The sequence below is a fragment of the Filicampus tigris genome, chromosome 20, assembly GCF_054856515.1.
Source record: "Filicampus tigris isolate MCC_2025a chromosome 20, RoL_Ftig_1.0, whole genome shotgun sequence".
Lineage (NCBI taxonomy): Eukaryota > Metazoa > Chordata > Actinopteri > Syngnathiformes > Syngnathidae > Filicampus > Filicampus tigris.
In genome coordinates this window covers 10,614,130-10,637,831 of record NC_141236.1, presented here as the reverse complement: position 1 = coordinate 10,637,831, position 23,702 = coordinate 10,614,130, and the positions used below count along the sequence as shown (strand labels likewise).

Sequence of the window (23,702 nt, the reverse complement as noted above, 5' to 3'; positions counted from 1 at the left end):
AATTAGGTGAGATGCACCTGAAAATATACACATTTCATTTTCTCGTCTTCGTAAAGAATGATTTCAACATTTTCAAACAAGAGACTAAAAATAATCCGTCGACCATCATTCTTTCATATTCACCTGTTTTATTAATTTATTTATAAACTTCATAAAGATGGTTAAAAATGACCAGTGTTTCATTTGATTTTTTTTTAATGTGTCATGCATGTGGGAAAGAAAAAAAATAAAAATCACGGTCGCAGTTTTGGTTGAATACTAAAAGTTTTCTTGCGGCTGTAGTCATAGTGAAGGTGATTCTTAAGAAAGAAAAACAATGAGGAGGATTAAAATTAAATAATGAGGGAGGGGGGAAAAAAAAAAAAAGTCTGAAAATCTCAATCCAGCTGTTGCATAAATTAAGGTTTGTTTAGTACTACACTCTTTCTGGACTGGAACTAATGTCTATTGAAAAAAAAAAAAAAAAAAGTTTGAAATCAAATGAAACATGCAAAAAACCTCTCTTGCAGATGACTTTGAAAATAGATGAGTGATATTTCTTTGATCGTTTGGAGTTCAGCGTGTCTTTCAGTCCCGAGTCACGGGAGTGCCACATCTGTGTCTTCCAATGAAGAACCTGCACACACTGGCGGCCATTTTGAGTCTTTGGGAGCGAGCCCGAGTGCGGGCGCGTCGAGCTGGCAAGCGCGAGCTACTCCGCAGAGTGTTCGTCTGTTTCCCGCCCTTCTCATTGCAGCTCCTCCTCCTCGCCTTGGGCTCGCGCTTGCTCCTGCGGGGTTTCGCCGTCGGTGGAGGGCGGGGGCGGCGGCGGCGGGGGAGTGGGAGGGGGCGGGGGCGGCGGCGCGGGGGGCCGGGGGGGCATCATGATCTGGTGCTGGCGCTGGCGCTGGCGATAGGCGATGACGGTGCCGAGCAGCAGGGCGATGAGCGTCATGAGGTAGAGGTCCCACTCGGGGCCCAGGATCTGGTCCAGGTCCACCTGAGAGAGGAGCTCCCTCAGCTGACGACAAAGGCAAGAAGAGTCATCGGATCAAAACTGATGCTGCGTTGTGAACACAATATCGCGCAGGTGTTATTTGTGTCCACGTAAGTGTCGCCATTCTCACATTTTGTGACTTTGAGTGTGTTTGGCTTTGACAGGCCTGGTGAGTGACGTGGGGTGTCACGTGGGGTTTTCTCCCTAATATGATATTTTTAGTGCTTCTTTATTTTTACTAATATTTGCTACATACTTTTCTTCATTTTTTATCAAAATGTTTTTTTTCTTTTTCTTGCGGCTATCTTCCAATGCTGTATTAGCCATTTTTTCCTTAATATTTGTCTATTTTTGATTTTAAGAACTACATTTTTTTTCCAAGTTAATAGTTTTTATTTTTCATCTATTTTTTTCCTGTGGCTCCTATTAGGCCCTGTAATTAGTATTTTAAACCATGGTGTTTTCACCCTAATACTTTTCAATATTTTTCCCTAGAACTTAAAAAAACCCTCTCTGCATAATTTTAATATTCTGTTTTAAATATTTTTATTTTTCATACAAATTTATTTTTCCCCCCCACGGCTACTGTCATAGAGCCACGTCATTTGAATTTTTATCCATAGTATTTTTGTACTTTTTCCTTAATATTTTTCTATTAGTATTTTCTTTTCTCCCTTTTAATATTTGACAATTTCTCAGTTCATATTTTCTATTTAAATAATTTTTTTCTACATTTTATTTTTCTTGTGACTACTGCTAAATAATTTTTTTTCTCATAATATTTTTGGATTTTGGATTTTGGATTAATACTTCAGGATTTATTTTCCTAATAACTGTGGACTTTTCAGCATTTTGGTATTTTCAAAATGTCATTTTTATTTTTTGTCTAATTTTTTTTATTTTTTATTCTGCTGCACACATTGATTGCGCACCATTTGCTCTCTCAAAACCTCATACAGAACCAACGACCCCATGTAGTTGTCCACCCAACTCTTGCGCTTATGGGACAAGCTCAAATGAGTCGTGTGTTGGCCCATACGCTGCGTAAAAGACCAAGCGGCGACTACTCACATTGAGGTCCTGCATGTACTGCAGGGTGTAGACCAGGCCGAGCTTGCACAGAGCCAGGAAGACGGGCACCTGGGCATCGGGACTGGCTTCCGCCGCCATGTCGTAGAAGCGCTTGGCCAAGTGGATGTCCTGCGCAAGGGTCAGCCATGTCACCCGGCGCAGCGCGTTTTGTTGCCAGTGTCGGCATTGCGGCGCCCGTACCTGTTTGATCCCCAGTCCCTTCTCGTGCATGTAACCCAGGTTGAACATGGCCTGAGCGCTGTTCTGCTGCTCCGAAGCCAGCCTGTAGTGGATGATGGCCGTCTCGTAGTCCACGTCGGTGCCGAAGCCGTAGAAGTGGTAGTCGCCCAGCTTGATGCGGGCCACCGTGTAACCTGCCGGGAGAGCTCCGGTGTGACGACAATGCCGGATGGGGCATGCGGGACGGGATGTGTGAGCACACCTTGAGCGGCGGCTCTGGTCCAGTGAAGCAAAGCCCGAGGATACGTCTCGTTCTGGCTGAAGATCTTGGCGCCCTCTGGTGGGGAGGGGGAGCAAGTCTCAACCGTGCCGCAACAACAGCAGAATGTCATCGGTTCATCGTCCCATTTCCATCTCCAATTGGGATTTGAAAATCACACCTCATTTACACCCGCGTGGGCAAGAGTAACTTTATCCTTTTTGGGGGGTTTTCAGTTGCCATTTTTGAAAGTGCCATGCTTACTCTGGTCCAGAATGAAGGCCACGTTGCTCTGGGCCACCTCGTAGCCCTGCTCGGACAGCAGCAGGTACTGCACCAGCGCCGCGTCGCTGTCGCCCTCTTTGAAGCTGCCGTACGCCGACAGCAGACGCTCGGACCAGCGGCCGCGCTCGCACATGTTCTTGAACAGCTGCAAACACGTAAAGACGTATTGTAGAGTTTTAGGAGAAAACTTGAATTAACCTGACTTGGAAACCTTCAATTTTATGGGGAGAATCTGGATAAATGTGCATATCCAGGATTTTTGTCCCCAAACTCAATTTAAGTGGGATGAATTACAATTACAATTCAAGCATTTTTTTTTTTAATCAAATTAAAACTCAGGATTCAAGGGCAAAAGTGTTAAGATCTCAGCCACCATGTCACTAAAAATGACAGACCATTAAATCACATTAAAGGATATGATATTCCAATTGAAGTAGAGGAAGAGTGGAACTAAGTTTAGTCTTTTCCCTGTCAGGGGTTATAAATTCAATAAAATTCACATAAAAATACATTTGATCATATAAAAAAGGTATTTATCCTTCAGAACCTCTCGGTGAATAATGCATGAATTTTGATTAAATTGGACAAATGAAGGTAATCAATCACTAAGCCTTGTATTGTTGGAACATTTAGCTCTATTCTATCTTTGAATGGTATTAAAACGTAGCAGGAAAGCGAGTTTTCTAATGACGGAAGCAAACGCGTCGATAGTGCGTGCGCGTCTGCGTCTGACCTCCACGGCCGTGTGACAGGAGCGCATGACGCCGGTGCCGGTAGCGTGCATCTGCGCCAGGTTGTAGAAGGCCAGGATGTGGCCAGCCTGCGAGGCCAGGTTGAAAAACTTGAGCGCCTGCTTGTAGTCGCGCTTCACGCCCATGCCATCTGCAGCGCACAAACACGCAAGCACTCAAGACACAGTAGCTCTTCTAGACCCCCCAAAAAATGAATCGATCCAAAATTCAAGTGACTCACTGTAGTACATGGTGCCCAGCTGCAGCTGGCCATCCACCCAGCCCTGTTCGGCAGCCTTCTGGAAGTATTTCAGCGCCAGCTCATAGTTCTGAAAAGGACGTAAAGCTCGTTTATGGAATCTTGGTGGATTGCGCAATATCGATCATGAAATGTCATTTACCACAGAGACGCCTTTTCCATACAGGTACGCCATGCCCAGGCCACTCTGACCCACCGGGTTTCCCTGTGAGGGAATCATAATATTTGAAAGCGAGTACTGTGATGATGCCATCGAGTATTGGCATAAAGATTATTTTCTAACTGCGAGCAAGGTTTGAATCAAGCCTCACTTCATTCCTCAATTCGCCCCCTCGAGTCACTGGCCAAAGGCGGCTCGACGAGCTCGGCTGCCCACTACGTCTGTGACTCATGTTCCCCAAGACACTCCTCACCTCACCTCCACATGAGTTTGGGTTTTAAATTTGAAGTTCAAAGCGGGATTAGGGTTTCGCATGAGGATTAAGGTTTAAGGTTTCAAGCCTGAGTTAGGGTTTCAAATTAGAACTTGTCATGTCATCTTCCAAACCGCTTATCCTATATAGGGTCGCGGGGAGTTGCTGGAGCCTATCCCAGCTGTCAATGGGCGAAGGCAGACCCCACCCCGAACTGGTCGCCAGCCAGTCGCAGGGCACACATAGACACTGTCACTGAGCGGGAATCGATCCCACGCTGCCCGCACACAACTCAGGCGTGTGTACCACTACACTATCAGCGGACCTCAAATTAGAACTTCAAACCAGGATTTGTGTTTGAAATCGTGCTTTCAACCTGGGATGGATTTTCTAAATTTAGTTTCAAGTCAGAGTTGGGGGAAGTAAGAATTTCAAACCACAACAAGGGTTCAATTTCCAAACCAGAGAGAGGGTGTTAAATTAGGGTTTCAAAAATGAATTTCAAGGCAGGATTAGTGTTTGAAATATGGATTCCAAACCAGGATTACGGGTTTCAAAGTATGTCTGACCAGGTCTGAAGCCTTCTTAAAGTACTGCAGGGCCGTCTCGTTGTTCTGAGGCAGAAAGTCGCTGCCTTCGCTGTACATCTGAGGGACAAAAACCAGAAGAGGGAAAAAGCTGTCAAGTTACTCCAAACGCGGTCAAACGACTGGAGTAGTTCCATGCCAGTCCAGTGGGAGGCAGCGTAGCACTCACCTTGCCCAGAAAAGCCATGGCGTGTGTATTTCCTGCATTTGCGGCCTGGTTGAAGTAGTCATACGCCCTCTGTTGGACAGGAAGCGTCAGATCATTCAAAGGAGATTTGGAAGGATTTGAAAAGGACCATCTATTAGGGACGGGACGTGATACCTGATGATTCTGTTCCACGCCACGCCCTCCGTGCAGGTGAAGCTGACCCAGTCCCACCTGAACAAGACAACAAGGGTGAGGCTCTCAAAAATTAAGGTTTAACAGTTTTAGAAAAAAAAAAAAATGAGTCAGGATTTCAAACCAGGATTTGTTGGGGGTTTTTTTGTTTTTTTTTACCTGCGCTTGCACGTCCCCTTTTTCGGCAAGGAATTGGTAGTACTGGATGAGGTCCTCCTCCAGCATGCCGCTGGTGGAGCCCGGGTTCTCCAGCTCGTCCAGCAGCCGGATCTTCTGCACGGCCGTGCCCCCCGTCAGCGACACGTCACTGGCCACTGGGCCGCCGATAGAGAAAGCCGTCAGCGTCCGCTTCAAGGCGACGGCCGAGCGGGCGACGGCGGCGCGTTCTCACCCTGATTGGCCACCAGCTTGTAGTGCGTCAGCGCAGACTCGCAGCTTTGGGGAACGCCCACACCGCCCCAGTATCTGTAGCCCTGATCAAATGCATCAACGGAAACGTCATTTAGAAAAAAAATAAATAAAAATATTTGACTGCAACTATTGCTTCGGTCACTGTTTGGAAAACGCACCAGAATCATATGCGCGATCAAGTTTCCTCCTAGGGCGCCGAAGGTGTAGTACACCAACGCCTGCAACAAAGAGAGCTATATGTGCATTGTAGTAATAACAATAAAGAATAAATACACTTAAAGAAAATTAAGGCACTAAAGAGGAAAACAACATTTTAGTTGAGCTGCTAAAATTTCAACGTGCAACAAAATGCACACAAATTTAGATTAGAAACTCAAAAACTACATAAAACTGTCAAAATAATTTTGCACCAATAAATATGGGATACTTTTATAAGAAAAACACAACTTTCATGATATGTAATTAAAAATACCCATAAATGACCCCCCCCCCCAAAAAAAAAATTAACAAAAATAAAATTGTCAAAAAGATACGACTATTGCACCAAATAAAAAACAAAATACCGGTAGTTTAGAAAAAAACTACAAAAATAGCCATTTCTAAAAAAAAAGCAATATTTAAAAATACACACACGCACTACAAACCTTCGCTTGACTGGAGTTGACCTCAAGTCCAGCAGCGTACAGAAATCCAAGAGCCTGAGGAAAAACGAAAGGCAGAACAACATCAACAATGGTGCTTTGACTACAAGTTGAATTTGTTTCATCAGCTCAACTCATCTCCATTGACATCAAAAGCAAATGCTGTTCATCTGCTCCGATTCTTTTATTTGAAAACATCTGCTCTGTACATTGCTGCACTTCCATCGTGTCAACGCAGCTGAGCCAAAAGTGTGACGACGTACCGTCTGCGCTTTGGGCGAACCCTCGGCGGCCAGCTTCTCAAACATGTCCCTGGCCCGGCTGACGTTCTGACCCATGTAGTCCCCGAACAACATGGCGTACGCCACCTTCTCCATGGCCCGCTGGTGGCCTCCCTCCGCCACCTTCAGCAGCTTCTCGTACAGCCTGGAGAGGCGCAAGGGAGACAAAATCAAATCGGAACGAGAAGACACGCCATAGGTGGCAGTGGACGAACGGCCGCAAGCCGAGCACACCGCGGAGGCACTCACGCTTTCCTTTGGCTCTTCCTGGTGGTGCCGTTGAGCATGTGCAGGAAGGTCTGGTACTCGTCCTCCGCCTCCTCCGCCTGCAGTCTCAGCTGCGCCTGCTGCTCGGCTATAGGGCATGACAGCGCTATCATTAAAAATTTGAAATAAAAACATGCACAAAAACACAGGCTCGCACAAAAAAAAATAATAATTTAAAAAAAAAAAAAAAAAAAAAAAAAAATCCACGTGTGCCCGCCTTCACACACACAAAAATATGACCACCTGCACTACACACAGAAAAAAAATGAGCACACACACTCCAACACAGGTGTATTGGCACCGCGTGCGTGTCGCGACGTACTCTCACAGAAGCCCCACTTCTTGTCGCGGTCATAGTTGTAGGTGGTGGCGCACCACAGTCGGCCATCCCCTCGGCCATTGGCCGTGCAGTCCGAGTACTCGTTGCCTTGGAAGACGAAGGGGAAGACGCAGGGCTCTCCATCGGCTGTGCCGCCGTTCACCACGGGAACTGAGGGGTGGGAGGCAAATCAGATCACATCGAGTGAAATAGCACACACTTCCTATCGCACCAATTCAGTAATTCACACAGAATTTGGATGAAAACTGACAAGGGAAATGTGGCACATTTCCACCTAAAGCGCTCCGTACTTGCAGTTCCAGCTTTTTGTGGTTGTGGCAAGAATGTAATGGTGACATCCTTTGTTAAAACAATGATTCTGACAGCTGATATGTCGAAAAGTGCAAGTGGAATGCAAGTAAGCAAAACATCTTGCTTGGTGAGGTAATAAGTTATGTGGCACAGGTGCGCAGCGCTTGTCATTTCTCAAGGGAGTGTCAAGGTTGCTCAAACAGCTGCTCTTGTCAACAGTCAGCAAAGTAGACCGTGCTTATTCTTGCATGCGACTAAAGAGTTACAAGCAGCTAGTAGCAATCTTTGTTACCGCCACCAAGGTGATACGTAACCGTAAGTGTTATTCACTCAAGTGCAGACGGTGGATTTCCAGCCCTTGCCTTCTTTCGGTTTCTCCACTTGTACAACACGTCGTTCTGGCAGGTCCTCCTTCTCTTCTCCCGGCAGAACATCCCCTGGATGCGTCACTTCTTCTGGCCCATTACGAGCATCGGGGGCGGTGGCTGTAGAAACGGCCGCTGCAATCTTGGAGTTTAAACGGACATCGTCCTCTTCTGATTCGGGATCGTGGTAGGGCTGCAGACAGCAAGGACATACATGGTTGATGGTAACAGCTGAACTAGCCCAGGCGTGGCTGCTTTAGAGTGCCTTGTTGTTGAGTGCACACACATGGAGGGAAGGTGGAGGGGGGGGGGGGTTGTGTCACAGTATTGAAGGCTCATTCAGATTTCTTTTTTTAACCATTCAAATTTGGCATTGTTGTTTACAATAGTCTTCTCTGTGGAGTATCATACAGTGTATATAAGACATATCACTTTATACGGACTTAAAACAATTGTTCAAATGTTGAAAATTGTAAAGCGTGTAGCCCGTTTCGACGCACCTTCAGCTCTGGTCTGTCATTCCCGTGTGGCTCATCGTCTGGAAAACAGCAACAAGTTAACTTAAATGTCGGTTTAAAGGTAGTCCACAGTGCAGCTACATCCCCAAAACAACGGTTAGCTTGAGCAATAGCAGCGTCCCGTGCAAGCATAGCAGCGAGTCAAAACCAACCAACCGAGAAGTTTTTGCATACTTACCAGCTGTGGTTCCACAGGCGAAGACGACGAGGAGAAAGGTGCAAATCAACACGGCTTTCCCCATGGCTAGCCGCTAGCTGGAGCTGCTATCGCAGTCTCTTCTGTCCCCGCACATTCAGCAACAATTGCGTCACTCTAAGACAGGTGACGCTATTGAAACAAACCAAACCACGCGCCTTTTGCCGAGCCACCGGCACTCGGGTTCTAGTCGTAATGAATGACAAGTGTTGCTGTCAATGTCGGCCAACCGTAGCTGTCAAAGATGCTAACGATGCTAAGCGGAGGGCTTCACTGTGGCTGAAATGACGTCCGGCTAACTAGGTGGCGTTGAGTGAGTCAAATAAAATCGTAGCAAAGCGGCAACATGCGACACGGCTCAGTCGGAACAATAGTTTACTACCTACGTCGTCATCATTCCAAACGTGCACGTTTAATAACGACTAGGCAAAGAGCCATCACTAAACGTTCGAGTGAAGCTGGCTAGTGGCTACTACGGTCTCACTAGTGCTTGGCTTTTCCGGTTCTCACAATTCGACCAATCATCGCACGCCCGACTTTTCCTGTTGTCACAATTTTGGCCAATCACTGCACTTTGTGGGATAGAGGCCAATCAGCGGGGGGCATTGAGTGATAAACCAATCGTGTAGATACACAGTTATAGTTAGCAGGTGGGACGGTCCGCCGTACAAAAACACGCTGATGAAATAATGTTGATAATTAATCGTAGTTACAATCCATTTTCCTTTGAAATCAATGAAACAATGGTTGAGAAATTCAATTAAATATAAAATACATTCTCAAGCTGTAACTTGTAAATGTTTACATATACTGATGGGCCAAAAGTAGGGATGAATCAATGTATTAACTTTATAATATTAGTATTTTTTTTTGTCAAGGTCCTCTAATGTTTTCGTGCAATGTGCAGTGAACACGAACAGCTAAAGGTGTATCAAGATTAATCATTTACTTCCAATAATCAGTTTCGGTACATACTTGCAATGCATTAGTAATCACCTTACTTCATGCGCTGCTAAAGTGACACGTCTGCTCTTTAGCATTTTATCACGTACACGTAGATTGTCAAGTGCCCAGCAGATGGCAACAAAACGTCAAAATTGTGTTGGCCGAAACAGGAAGTGGCTATGACGGTGTGATGTCATCGCTTAATACAGTTCAAAATACTTTCACGAACAATTACATGTGCAGTCAGTTTAAAAAAATCCTTTTAAGGACAAAAAAAGTGCCGTGAATTACGGCAAATAATTTGAGTCGAGTACGCAACAGTACTTAACTATTGTTTATTTACATGCAGTAGTAATGGCCATTTGAAAAGCAGGTATAAGAAAAAGATCTTTTTTCCAAACCACAGTAAACAAAAAAACAAGGCTTGCAAACACCACAGCTTTGAAAAGGAGCAGGCTGTTAAAACTGTACACAATCAAAGGTGGGACACAAAACAAACTGCACTTCGACGGGGCCACTTTGTATGCAGTCTGAAGAAGGCAGCCGAACAAGCAACACAGGACGCGCGACTACATGTTTGTGGAGTAAATCATTTGTCAAGACTTTTTTTTGCCCTTTTTTCGGGGTTTTCAAGCTCACTGCTGAGGAGATTGCGCAGGTCATAGCCTCAAAGTATCCACAACTTGGGGAGTACCATCCAGGTAGACAAGAGAACTAGTGGTTATAAAAGATGCTTAAATACGAATATTTCACAGGTTCTAAGCAAATTGTTATTGTTTTTAATCAAATAAATGCACGCAGTATGAACACTTTAAGTGGTTTAAAGGCTTCAGGGGTGGGATTGCGTGGGGAGCAGATGACTGGTTGTTGGACTTCGGTGGAGTGGAGCCTTCTCACTACGCCGCTTTGATGACCCACTCTGCTGCAGGGTTGAGCTGGAAGAGGTCCTTCATGAAGGTCTCCCCATCCAGACACCTCTCCTCTGGGAAGGACAAGACAGGCAAACAACTTGATTGAAGCGAGGGAACAGAATATTATTGAAAATGTAGATGGATTAAAAAAAAATTAAAAAAAAAATTGTGCTTGAGCTTCTATCGCATGTAGACACGAGTACAACAGTAGTCGGACTTACTGATGTTTCCACCAATTTCATAGAGACGCAGGTCCTCTCGCTTCACTGCCACAGCACTATGGACACACAAAGAAAGTGTGAGTGAGTGACATCCTGCTGTCGGATGTCAGGATGATGTGAAGTGGTGCCAAGACCTGTCCTGGCTGAGAAAGCGCGTGAGCACGTCGGCAGCCTGCAGGTCTTCGGTGAGCTGCAGGGCCATGGACACTTTGCTGAACTGTGGCGCCTGCACGCGGATGAATCCCTGCGAGCTCTCCTGCGTGGCAAACAAGAAACGGTGAAGGCTTCAACCTGTTAACACTAAAGACAGCTTTCAAGGAAGGACGCACTACGCCACTTAAAGTTTAGCGGGCTATAAGCAGTCACTTTCCAAAAAAAAAAAAAAAAAAAGACCTAGACATTTTTTTTCTAACTATAGCTACTGCATTCTGATCTATTTCCACTAGATGGCACTGTTCCCCACTACCCTACATTTAGGTTACTTAAAGGGGATACTTTACTAATTTTGCAAGTGAAAAGTTAATCATTTCGTCTAGAATTAATTTGATAACGTCATTAGTTTTTATGTACAATTAATACCTTCAAAAATGCATTTTGCCACGTGATGTGGACTAAAAATGACATCCCGTGTCATCCCGTCAGCTTGTGAATGTTAGCTGAGGTGTTGGGTAAGCTACCTCGGGGGCGGCCCTGTCCGGCGGTTTGTCTGTGGTTATCTTCTTCAGCAGCTTTCGCATGGCTCGCTCTTTGTTCTGCTTGCGCTGGCTCTCCATGTTTTGCTGTCGCACCTGCGTCAGGATGAACTTGGGGATCTAATACACACGCACGCACATAAAGACAAAAAAAATGGACATTTGTGAGAGTGGTCAACACACTGAAGGTCATTTGGAGTCTTACAGTCCACAGGAGGTTCTGGTATCTAATGAGGAGCCGCACGATGTTGGCGGTGCCGGTCGCCATGGAGAACTCCTGCTGCTCCGTGACCTTTGAGCGACAGCCTTTGAACATGAAGATGTTGGGCGCCATGACGACCGAGACGTTGTTCAGGGTCATTTTGTTCTTGGCCTGGTGCTCGATCACGCGCTGGAAGAGCTCCACGAGGGCCTGATGGGGAGGAACACAGCCCAGATGTGATTTGTTGAGCGTGGATGCAGAGAAAGACGTCTCAAAAAGTCTCCAGTAGCACCAAAATAAAATAAATTAAAAAAAAATATTGTTGCTAATCACTTTCTGAGAAAATTGAAAAAAGAAGTGCCACTTAAATGGCAAGTGTGTGTAGCCGCTCGCTTCATTTGACATCGTAGTTCTGCTTCGATCGTCATGGTAACAGCCACAGAAACGCCCCCAAATGATGTGATTTGAACCACAGTGTGGATATTAATTGCGCTGTAATTCTTTACCCTCCTTTTACATTGTGAAAAGAAAGTTGTAAAGCAGGTCTCCTCACCTTCAAACTATCCCGATTGGCTTCGGGGAGCAAGAGGACCAGCAGGTTCAAAGCTTGCAGCTGCTGCTTCTTTGTGGGCAGCTCTGAAAAAAACAACAACAACAAATTTAGAGGATGAAGTGCACTCTGTTAAGATTATCTTTTCTTTTTTTCAGGGCGTGCTTGGACGGGTTCGGTGCAGCGGAAGCTCGTTAAAAGGGACAAACACGTCCAAATCCTTCCGTCCACATCGAGGTCCCCGCGTAATTAGCGCGGGCGTACTGTTGACAGCGATGAAAGCGTTGAGGTACTCGACGGTCAGCAGGGGGTGCGGCAGCTCCCTGATGAACAGCTTGAGGAGGCTGGCCGCGTCGTGCGGCTTCAGCTGTTGCCACGGAAACGTGCCTTCGTAGAAGCAGGACTCCAGCTCCTGGCACAGAGACTGAGCGCGGGACAACCGTCGAGTTAGTTAGGTCGCGGCGCGCTACGACCCCGACACGCCGGCTTGTAAAGTATCGAGCGTTATATGTCTACCTTGACTCTGGTGGCGGCGCCAGAGATCCGGAGCAGGCCCTCTGTGTCTAATCCTTCCTCCTCGATATGACTGATAAGCTAGGGAGGAGAGAAGACGTTCCAACATGCACTCAAGTGTAGATGCCATCCACAATATTGAATTCAGGAGGCAGATGTGCTGACTCACCCTTTGCAGGATGAAAGGCACTTTGGTACCGGCTGCCCTCCGCTGGTCCTGATCCAGTAAAGTGACGAGGGGAACCCCAAACAAACCGCTTTCTACATCAACAGAGAGAAATCCAGTTGAATAACTTCTTAGTTGGCTCTCGCATCGCCCATCAATCCTGTTAACTGGACGCATCCTACTGTTTGCCGTTTGTCAAAATGGCAGCCACGCAAAAGGCGATGAAAACAACAAAGGGCGTTACGATTGTAAAACCTCTGTTGCCAAAATCGGATTCTGTGCGTGCGTACCCTTCGCCTTGACTTTGACAGCCTTGTGCGCTTTCAGATCGATGCCGCCCGTGTCGAAAAGAGCCGTCACCTCCACCAGCGCCAGCCTTCCTACCTGAAGACGACATGGTGACATTGACATGGTTTCAATTATGAGTGTGACTCTATTTTTTTTTTTTAATGGGGGGGTGGTGGTTGGGTGTAGCAGCTACCTTTTTCATATCCGGCGGGGACAGCTGTCCAACTCTGGTCTGACCGGTTTTATCTCTGAGTAGCCTGAAGTTCTAGAAAGGACAATACATTTTATTTGTACCCATTTTCAATATTATTTTAAAAATATACACAGTATGTTATATTTCTTTCTTTTGTGTTTTCCCCCCCACTTAAACATTACAGAGATCAAGTTTCTTATCTGCAATACGCTGAATGTCACTGCTTCTCTTCCTCCATTTAAATCTCCATAAAAAAACGTCAAAGGAATTGTCGTGTAGTGTGAGCCACTTGTACGGCTAATGTTGAGCCCACGTTGAGCTATCAAGCGGCGGCACTAAAAGAGCGCTTGCCTCACCGGTAACTTATCATCCGGCGAGCTGGGGCCCGTTTGGACGGCGAGGCGACGTTGGTTGTCCCTGTAAGAGAGCGCCTGCTCCGAGAACGCCACGTCCACGTTCATGACCGTCTCCGGTTCTGTCAGGCGTAAGGAGGACATTTTAGCAACATTAGCGCCTAAGTAGTGCTGCAAAAACAAGTTGACGAGGACGTCCCCGAAGTGCAGTTACATGGGGGAAATGTTTTACTAACAACTTTTGAGTGGCTCAGAAACACTGGAGAAATTTCCCTCTCAGTTAAAAGCAATCACATTAAGGCTGCGTGTTTGTATGCGTGGAACGTTTGAGTGTGTGGATGAGTAATGACGGTAATGCATTAGCGCGCGTGTTACCGGATGAGCTGGCGTCGGATGAGCTGGCGTCGGTTGGGTCGCTCTCACTTCCCTCTTGGACCTCACATGGCTCTTTGTCCTGCGGCGTGACAAAATATGGAATCTTGCTCAAAATGTTCACCGGTGCCCACTTGCTTTGTTTATATATTAACCTTTCTGTTAATAGACAATCTTTGTCAACATTTGACTGGAAGCACTTAGCGGTAAATCACAAACGGTAAACAGTCATCCATCCATTTTTTTGCTTGTTTTGAAATGTGTGAGGAAGTCGGGAGTACCCCCCAAAAAATAAACCAATGCAAGGCTGGATGTCAAGGGCTGACTAGCAAAACATTTTGGGGCAAAACACACAAAGTGCAAACTCAGCTCTAAGTTGTGCCTGTGTAGGTTGGATAAAGGTTTCTGGACATTGTCCTTTTTTTGTTTGTTTCCATTATTGCTGCATTAAAATCAATCCATTTACTCAACTTACCATGGGTGTGCCACAAGCATCATTTCCAGGCCCCCATTTTGTTCTTTACATGGATAATAACACGAATGAGGTCCTATGGAATGAGCGTGTTTGCGAGTGTGTCCCGACCTTTTCGGGCAGTCTAAATATATCCCGGACGTCGGGCAGGTGTTGCCGGTTGCGCCGTCGCAACGTCTGCTGTAGCGAAGTCAAACGTCGCTCCACCGCCGCCGCTTGCGCTCGGGTCAGTGTGGACAGGAACGCGGCATTGTCCTCTTCCTGTCAAGCGACACCAATTAAGAGCTCAGTAAATGACTGCTACATAATGTATGTGTTCAGTTAAATAAAAAAATAAAAAAAGTGGAATACACAAAATTCCACTTTTAGATTTACCACAAACTGAAAGAAATATTTCATGATTTTATTTATGATGAATTTGATTATCATAGCCTAGAGCTGATGAAAAAACAAGATTTACCATCTCAAGAAATTGGAAACAAAATGATTTTATAGAAATTAAGTTCAATAAAAGAATTTGGATAGTATGACTTTCACGCTTTGAACTGAGATAAATTATTTTTTTTCCACACTAACTGCGATAGACTTTCATAAAGTGCATGTTGTAACAGAAAGACAATAATGAATTGATTGAATGAGGACGAGATGATTGATTGACACCTGCTCCTGGTCGGCCGCCAGCGAACCATCAAAAAGCCGCGCTAGTCCCGCCTCCGTGAGCCACGCTTCCTCCTGCTCCCCGTCTGGAAAACACAAACAAGGCCATTAAAAACATGACAAACTGTGAACTTTTTTTGTTTGTTTGTGTTTACACTATTAGATGCCTTCGATGACAGCGGCTGAATCTCACACAGGTTCATTAACTGGCCAACTGGCATTACAAAGGGTCCTCGGTGTACGACGGTTTTGACATTTCAGAGTTATGAACGTCCGAATGTTTTTTAATAATTGGAAATTACAAATAAATGATTACTAGATGAAAAATACAAGAAAACAAGTATTAGAAGCGCAATACAAAATACAACGAGAGGTTAATAGGCTGAGCAATATAAGCCAACCAAGGTACGTATTCAGTTCACGCCACTTCCAATAGTAGGCGACTCCATCGCAAAGTTCCCTGTGCTAATTTAATCAAATTTCACATGGACCCACTTCTTAAAATTGGCCACACGCAGATGCAGTAAGAGGAAGTGAGGACTAATCAGGAAGAAGGTGTTTGCTCCTGGGAGCAATCAGCTTCATAAACGTGCCAAAAATAAAACACGGATGTCCACTAACAAAAGCAGTAGTTGAGTACGTGTCTCACCGTCGGGAGGTTTCTGCTGCTCCTCTTCGTCATTTCCGCCCTCGCCTCCCGCCTTCTCTGCAGAGCGACTGATGTTCTCCACCTCCTTCCAGTAGTCATCCATCTCCAGCTCATCCAGGGAGTCCTGCGAAAAGGTGAAATCCATCCCAGCCATGCAGTTTTGACAGTGGTTGCCACACTATATAAACACAGACAAAATTGTGTATTCTCATAGTCTTTACCTTTAATCATTTTCTTTCTAATCTCCTCAGACTCGCCCCTTTGCTTCCTCTGGTCCATGTTCAGTGTGGTACACACCATGTCACCACACAGTAAAGTGAGTGCTGGTCACTCTAACAAGGCCGACTGATTACAAGTTTAAAGGGACCTACCATGCTAATTGGAGGACACGCCATGGTTGAACATGTCCCATGGTTAACCATTTATACTAAATATTTTAATCAGAGATGCAACTAAACTTTTCCAGATTATTTTTTTATGTGCTGATTCTGAATCTGCCCTTGTTTGCTATTTTCATAATAATAATAACAACATAATAAAACAATACATAATATAGTAATATATTTAGTAATATTTAAGAATTAAGGGTTAGGTTCAGCAAAAAGTCATAGCTACAACACATGGTGAAATCTGTGCTGCAAAAAAAAAGAAGAAAATATCTCAAAAACCTGATGTACTAGTCTGCCACAAAAAAAAATGACATTTTTTCGATCAGTGTCAAAAATACATGTATGGACACATAAGGCCATTTCTATTTAAATTTTGACCAGTGTTACGTTCTTTTCTAGGGGGACCATGATTTTTTTTTTATTATTATTATTTTTTTTAAAGAATTCTAATTGTCATCACTTTGATTTTTACCTTACAGAAACGTGTCATTGTTTTGCCTGTCACGATACAGCACTGGCACACGTAAACTAACCAAGACACATTATTTAATAAATAATTTGGGGAGCATTCAAGTAAAATTGGATCACACCTGTTGATGTCTCACAGTACACCGTTTGTAGATCAGCCCAAAGAGGAACAGCTAATGTTTGCCATTGTGGTTGGGTCCAAGAGTGCGTACCTGTGAGTTGCAGCGGTGACATGGCGGCCGCGGTCGCAACCTGCTATTGGGACTGTGTCTGGGGCTGGAGCCGGGATTGGAGCACACGGAGGGCCTGGCCCGCTGGCTCTCCGCACCGGCGTTGTCCCCAGGAAGCGCGCTGTGATTCTGCTGGACGCTGTAGTGGCCCGTCCTACGGCTACAACGCACAAAGTTGTGAGGCCGCACTTGAGCAACACACGTCACAGATACCGTACGCTCCGCATCCCCAATAAGGAGGTCAGACTGTCATTGGTGATCTCTGGACCGAGAGTCACTTTTAACCTCCTTTGGAACTGGCTTACACTTTGCACCTTGTTTAACAGCACAGTTATGACAGGGGGGCCTCCCGCCTAATAAAAGATTGCAGCCTTCGATGCGTTTGGCGGTCACAGCAGAGACGGCGATAGCCTCAATATGCTTTTCTGTTTCGTAACCGAGAGTGACAAACTTGAAATGCACGCTTGACACTGGGCGTATTGCAGTTATGATGTGGACACGTACCACAAAATAAGGTCGGCTCAAGTGACGCAGAATCGACAGTATGGGGAAAAAAAGAAATACATCCATGAAATCCATGACTGGACCTGGAACTGAAGACCTTCAATGTAACTTCTTGGCAGCTGTATAGTCTCATTTACTTTACAGCTACTGCGGAGTGAAAAAAAAACAAAAAAGAGGGTAGAACCAAGATTTTTAACACAACACCCCACATACCAAAATAACCTTTGAGGTTATACTGGCTTGTTTTCTTGTTGCACTAAACTATCGATCGTTTTATCACACTGCTCTATTTGTGACGGTTCAAACTTTTCCCCGTCAAGTTGTACCTACAGTTGAACCCAAAGCAGTGGTCTGGCCCCTCCGGTCATCTCCGCCTTAGCCTCGACGTTTCCTCAGCCTTCCAACTGATTTTTCCTCAAGTCGCTGTTACTTCTACTCATCTGCTATCAGCTTCTCCTCCCACCGCCTATGGACTTGATAACCGACATGGCGACACCCATTCTGACCCCGGTTTTGGTCCGTTTGGTGCAACGCGCGCCTAGCTCTCCACCGCCGCGGCGCTCATCTGCCAGGAATGACAAAAATGCTTCGTGCGAGATTTGTTGACCAGGGAAGTGGTTCCACCTGGCGAGCAGCACATGAGCAAACAGTGGGAGTTAATCATTGACCTTTATCAAAAGCCCCCACAAAAATACACCAATAAAGGTTTGACGGGGCCATAAATCGTGCATAAGCGCACTCACAAAAGCGCGTAAACACACGTGCGAGTTTGACCACGGGGAAGTGAATTCAAATCCTCCACCTAAACGATAAATTGACTACAGAAACTTGTTACTACTTGTCGCCATCGAATGAAAAGCAACTCACGTCACGTATTACAAAAGGGAACAATGGATAATTTGAGTGATTTTATTGGGTCGTTTCCTAAAGTAAAGTACGCACCGACTGATAACTGCACTTAATTTGAGTCAATTTCATTTTTTCCCCCCACATTATCGGTCTGTCTCTACATCGTGTTAATCTTACGCAATATTTACCCATTTAAAGAGCTTAAGACCATATCTATTAACGCTCTTGAATGAATCTATGAACGCTCTTTTTCCCTCATTCTGCGGGAGCTGTGCTGCATTACGTCGCCTCCAGATCACAAAGTAGGGATGTTGTTTATTAAACAATGGGTGAAAATTGGGTTTGGTAATAAAGGGATCACTACAATGCTTCAGTGCAGAAAGACATTTTCAGCCAACAAGGCAAGTGGACTGATTCACTTCCGCCTATTCCAACTGCTTTGTCAGCTCGTCGTTTTATTTATAACATCCGTCATAACTCAAAAATCTTTGATAAATGATTTATGAAGATGATGTAAGCACATACGGTACATCGGGACCGCCGTAAAACCTACGACAGCCTGTGTCTGGTCGTCATTTTGGTGTGTTTGTGTTTATTGTCCATTAAAAAGAAAGCGGTCGTTTTATGCTCCCTTCGCGCAACTTGTCGTCAATGACGTGATGCTCAAAGACAATAGGGCCCCTTTCCACACAGGGAACATTGCGCCCTTGTTATTTATATGACACGAAGGGGGCGCAATGCACTATTTTGAAATGTGCTCATTGTCCCTCCTTTTATCACCTGAGCGCTCTGTGAGGCGCAAACAGGAAGTGAGGCACGACGTGCGCCCCCGCCACAGAGGCCTTGGGGTTACTTGAGTGCACGCCGCGGCCCGAGCGCGGGTTTGTGTAAGAGTGCCGCTGTGGTGACGGCGGTCGCGGTGCGGTTGGGGACAAGTAAGGGGGGGTAAGACGCAAGCTGACGGGTCACAATATTAGGGACACATGCACCAGCTAATGTGATTCAATACAAGAATTCGGTTGGAACAAATTGTGTGCGCGTGTTAGTGCCATTCATGTGAACAGGTGTCAGCTGTCCTCTCTTGGAAAAACAGAGACAGTCTGTCTTCCTTCTATAACACACAAACATCTGCTCAATCGCATGTGGTCATTGCAAAAAATTCAAGTTAAAACTACAACATCACAACTTCTTTTCTGAGAAAATTATTCCCAACTATTAGCCGAACACCTTCTCGTATTTCTTTTTGCGCTTATTCTAAAACTCACAAAGAAGCTACAAGATGAAAACAAAGTTTAACAGGAAAAGAAGCTAACTTTAGCCTGGCTTGTTATGGAGAGTCTTTGCCACATGTGCATGTACAGTACACATATTTTTTTTTCCCCCCACAGAATCAAATCATCTGTCAGCCATTTATTTTTAAGGTTAATGTAAAATTTAAATTTTTAGGTGTTCAATTTGTTTCAATTTTAAATATAAGTGATGATGTATTTGTCTTGCTGTCAATTACTCACATTCTATTCAACCATTCCATGCAAAAGTCACTATCAGCAAAAGCTGAACATCGACTTCCTGGCATGTTCTTGGACATCTGCAATTTTCTGCCTCACTGTCTGTCATTTCAAGAGGAAACAATGACCACAAAAATAGAGGACACACACGCGCACACACACTGCTGTGGAGGCAAGACAAAGGCAGGCTGTAATGTGATGCTGTTTTTTTTTGCTGGTTAGTGGAACAAGCGATCTGGAACACATGTGCTCACATACATGTACAATACGGGAGCTAGCTTTGGTGGTTTGTTTTTTTCCCCCCCAAAGGGGTCACTTTGTTATCATACAATCATAAATAATAACATGACACGCACATGTGTTAGCAATAACATTCATCGGGGTTCCATTCCATTTAGGATGGAGAGAGGTCAAGTTGTATTCCAATGTCGTAAAATGATGTCATTGTAGTGCAGCTAAACAATTCAACTAATGGCGATGTAAAACTTCCACACAGTGTCAACACACGCTAAAAATCAGGTGTGGCCATTTGTCGCCATTTGGACTCTCGCTCACATTTTAGCGCGATACGGTTCGACACACAGACGCCCGTGTGCGCAGACAAAGTAAGCTCTGCGCCCGTTGCGCGTAAACAAGGCGCTTATAAATAAAATATATATATACAATCGTAGTTCCTGTGTGACAAATTGGCAGCTTTAGGCTAATGCTGAAAGACTTCACTGTGCTCCCCTTTATTGTGAGTGTCATCATGTGACGCAAACAATGAGCCGTGACAACAATAAAGAAAAAAGCAGAACACATGCACGCATTCATGAATGAATGGAGGAACAAGAAGCAACCAGTATAGGGCTCCGTAATGTTTTTCTTGTAACCATTGTAATGCGATGCTGTGTTAAAGTAGTGCTTATTTGAAGGTTTAGCATTTCTTTAACATCTACGCTTATTTCTATAGGACTGTTTAGGTTAGCATTAAGTTAGCTGAATTTCATCAGACCAAAGGTGGTGTGGTTAATCATTCTGGTGTTTAAACGCACAATGTGCCATTGTTTTGGTGTTTTGTGTGGCAGTTTCACTGAAAACTTCAACTAGGAATGACAATAAAAACTGAAGCAAGCATGCTTGGTGTCTTATATGGAAAACTGCAAGTGAGAACAAGCATTATGAAATACTTTAAAAAGGTTTTTTAGTGTCTTTTAATAAGTTGAGGTGTTTTAAAGAATGTGTGATTTTCATCTATGAGCGGTCTACCTAAACTGCTGCTCACTGAACTGAGGTTTCCGTTAATCTATTTTACCCCAAAATGGTTTTCTGAATGACTATATGTCATGCATCTGCCGAGTGGTTGTTACTCATTTAACAGCTTTACAGATGACCTTGGACCCGACCTGCTTGAGGTAATTGGGACTCGCTTGTAATGCTCACCGGCCACTCTATTAGGTACATCTGCACAAGTTCAAACGGCCGTTCACATTCACACATGTGGACAGTTAGGAGGTTTCAGTGAGCCTAACACGCGTGTTTCGGAATGTGGGAGGAACCCAAAAACTTCACACAGAAGGGCCTGAGCCAAGATTCGAACCCAGAAACCGTCGACTGTGATGCAGCCCATGTTTACACCTCAAGTGCTTTTATGAACACAAAGGTGAATAAGCGCATTCCACGCACCCTTAATGACACTGATTAAGATTCTGTTCACATTACTCCGTAAGTTTCGAATTCCTTTATAGCATCATGGCCCGACACTATTTGTCCTTGCAACTAACATAAAAGGCAAGACGGTCTGACAAAATTGCTGATTAGGAAAGTTCAAAGGAAATGCACAGCCGGCGGAGAGACGACATCTGCTGTCTTGCAACTTTCAACAAGTTGCTGCGGTCAACTTTTAGTCGAATGACTCACTACTGATGATGATGATGATGCTGCTGTTGTTCAACAAGCAAGCGGTAAGACGGTGCTACAGCTAAGAAGAAGAAAGCGAGTACAAATCCCACCTGGTGGCCTGCGGGTCGTGCTCCTGACTCGGAGGACACGCGATAGACAGTCCAGGCTGGGCCACGAGTTCCGCGTTGCTGTGGTAACCCGTCAAGACCACTCCCTGTGACTCCTGCTGCCGACTCATGTTTCCTCTCCTGCTGCTGCCTCTCGGATCTACTTTAACAACACTATGACGTCCACGCGACCCACCATCGCGAGTGTTCGCCGTCGGCCGCTAAACGCTACCGACGCATCGTGTGCTCAAACTTTTCCCTTCTTGTCCTCGTCTTGCACTAGAATAAAAGTGTGTCATCGAGACGTGGGCCGGACGTTATTGAGCGCAGGGGGCTGGATCGCCGGCGCGATTGGCTGGAAGCTCAAGGGGCGAGTTTGAAAAGTCACGGCGACCCCTGCAGGACACACATCGAAAGGGACTGCGCTATCGCTCTCGACATTTTAGTATTGAAACAATACATTACAGTATGTCGTATTACAATAAAAGGGATAAGTTCCACAGAGTGAAGGGACATTTTCTCCTTGCAATGTTTGTCCGGCACTTAGTTCCGCAACAAACGCATATTATCCAACGGACGCGCTGGACTGGATCACGTGGTTTACAGCGACGGATGACCACCAAGATTTCTGAAAATTTGACGAGAAAAATGAAGCCTACCTTTCAATGTTAAAATGTTCATATTTTGTTGTTAAGCAATATATATATTTTTTTATTCTACCGATACTTTTGTTGTTTTCGAACGACAAGACACATAAAAAAAAAATTTGAACAAGCAGCAGGGGAGTGTCCATTACTCAACATTGATTTCGCATCTATGTGATGCTCATTAGAGCTTAATAAATGTATTATTTGAAATAAGGGAACAAAGTAAGCCGATTCTTGTATTCATCCTTACCAAACTGTAGCAGCTTCTTGGCCGGATTTCATATGTGGCAAAGTCATCCCACAGAACACCAGTACTGTACTTCAATTCTCATACTTTCAAGAACAATGAAACAAAATTAAATAATTTGTAATTCACTATAAAATACATTTGAACAAATATAATTAAATTAAAAGAACTTTAGGAATTAATTTACAGTAATATTAAGTATAGAGGTCCATACATTTACATGGAAACCTAAAAGATGCAACTTAAATAGAAACTGGCACATTTTACTAGTTTGTCTTACGTCATTAGAGTGAAAAGGAAAAAAAAGGTTTATGAGGTTACAAAGTGTATACATGAAAGATGCCTGTTGGTGTTTTCATCCATATTAGGTAAGGAGTGAAGCAATCGCCCCAGTTTTAAAGGATGCTCCTGCACATTTTGGATGGCCACCCTCCAAAACGGTGCCAAAAGCAATGAGGATACGTCAGACAGAGCAAAGAAAAATGACCAGAACAATAGCAAAGCACGTCACACCTCAACATGTGATGCCAAGTTCCGTTTTTTTCTTTTAAGAGGAAGAATTTGACGCCATGAAAGTACTGCCATCTACTGCAATTTACAGATGATATGCTAACAATCAATGAAAAAAAAGTTTGAATTTTATTTAGCCCCGTTTTTTTTATTATGAGCCTTTATCAAACGGTTGGCATGTCACTTAAAGGTTTATAAAAGCTGCCATGTAAGCGTAAGCTAAAAAACAGACCGAAGGAGGATCCAAAATGGTTGCACACCAGTTTGTCCGTATGTAGAACAGAGTGCGATTTACCTGAGGTGAAGGTAGAAAGCCAGTCTGGGGACCATGTTGTCCGCCTGCGTCCAACCGCGCCGTCTCTCTCGCCGAAGACGACCTTCTCACCATGTGCTCGGGGGATGATGTCAACACACACACGCACGCACGCACACAAGTCGATTAGCCAGAGAGGTCAATCAGATTGTCCTGCTTCTTGCCCCGCCCCCCTTTTCTGATCCCATGTCATCCCTTCCCTCGCTGTGTCTGTCTGTCTCCATTCTTTCCTTTCAACTTTCCACTCCTGGCTCGCTTCCATCCGAACACAGCCATTAGGAGCCCACTAAGTGGTGTGGAAGTGCGCTGAATCATACCGAGAGCACTTCCAACGCTAGTTTGATCGTCTCGTGGAAGCAAAATAAGGAGCAGCGCTGCTCTACCAGCGGGATAAGAAATTGATTAAACATTGTGGAGGCTTGGATTATGCTTAATCCAGGGAATCTCAAATTGA

The 23,702-nt window shown here is 44.8% G+C and overlaps 2 protein-coding genes across 4 annotated transcripts; both read right to left on the bottom strand.

Annotated features, from left to right (window-relative positions):
• Positions 1–108: 108 nt before the first annotated feature.
• Positions 109–8,949, bottom strand: LOC147128283 (protein sel-1 homolog 1-like). Its single transcript, XM_086019585.1, has 21 exons — positions 8,394–8,949; positions 8,198–8,235; positions 7,695–7,890; positions 7,024–7,191; positions 6,684–6,789; positions 6,417–6,579; positions 6,157–6,210; positions 5,671–5,730; positions 5,493–5,574; positions 5,261–5,415; positions 5,084–5,140; positions 4,931–4,999; positions 4,744–4,821; positions 3,904–3,966; positions 3,744–3,831; positions 3,505–3,653; positions 2,751–2,916; positions 2,490–2,564; positions 2,249–2,421; positions 2,048–2,176; positions 109–1,000 (listed from the first exon to the last, which is right to left on the bottom strand). The coding sequence occupies exons 1-21, from the start codon at positions 8,455–8,457 to the stop codon at positions 728–730; spliced, it is 2,406 nt and encodes an 801-aa protein (XP_085875711.1). The 5' UTR covers positions 8,458–8,949; the 3' UTR covers positions 109–727.
• Positions 8,950–9,677: 728 nt separating this feature from the next.
• Positions 9,678–23,380, bottom strand: arhgap18 (Rho GTPase activating protein 18). 3 transcript variants are annotated; one of them, XM_086019187.1, is made up of 18 exons: positions 23,231–23,380; positions 16,665–16,842; positions 15,596–15,719; positions 14,950–15,032; positions 14,401–14,550; positions 13,821–13,899; positions 13,449–13,567; positions 13,093–13,164; positions 12,902–12,995; positions 12,615–12,706; positions 12,449–12,526; positions 12,197–12,356; positions 11,936–12,018; positions 11,386–11,592; positions 11,166–11,300; positions 10,623–10,744; positions 10,489–10,544; positions 9,678–10,338 (listed from the first exon to the last, which is right to left on the bottom strand). In XM_086019187.1, the coding sequence occupies exons 1-18, from the start codon at positions 23,263–23,265 to the stop codon at positions 10,253–10,255; spliced, it is 1,953 nt and encodes a 650-aa protein (XP_085875313.1). In that variant the 5' UTR covers positions 23,266–23,380; the 3' UTR covers positions 9,678–10,252. The 3 variants fall into 3 exon arrangements, with proteins under 3 accessions (XP_085875313.1, XP_085875312.1, XP_085875311.1); XM_086019186.1 differs by lacking the exon at positions 23,231–23,380 and adding an exon at positions 22,429–22,648; XM_086019185.1 differs by lacking the exon at positions 23,231–23,380 and adding an exon at positions 21,535–21,957.
• Between the last annotated feature and the right edge of the window lie 322 nt (positions 23,381–23,702).

Excerpts from the sequence above, each read along its gene's own strand:
- LOC147128283 (XM_086019585.1), bottom strand. The coding sequence starts at position 8,457 with ATGGGGAAAGCCGTGTTGATTTGCACCTTTCTCCTCGTCGTCTTCGCC. Across the intron at positions 3,967-4,743 it reads TTAAGAAGGCTTCAGACCTG|GGAAACCCGGTGGGTCAGAG; the intron begins GTCAGACATACT and ends ATTCCCTCACAG. Across the intron at positions 2,917-3,504 it reads CCTGTCACACGGCCGTGGAG|CTGTTCAAGAACATGTGCGA; the intron begins GTCAGACGCAGA and ends ACGTGTTTGCAG.
- arhgap18 (XM_086019185.1), bottom strand. The coding sequence starts at position 21,662 with ATGAGTCGGCAGCAGGAGTCACAGGGAGTGGTCTTGACGGGTTACCAC. Across the intron at positions 15,720-16,664 it reads GTCACCGCTGCAACTCACAG|GACTCCCTGGATGAGCTGGA; the intron begins GTACGCACTCTT and ends ACCTTTTCGCAG. Across the intron at positions 14,551-14,949 it reads TGGCGGCCGACCAGGAGCAG|GAAGAGGACAATGCCGCGTT; the intron begins GTGTCAATCAAT and ends GTCGCTTGACAG.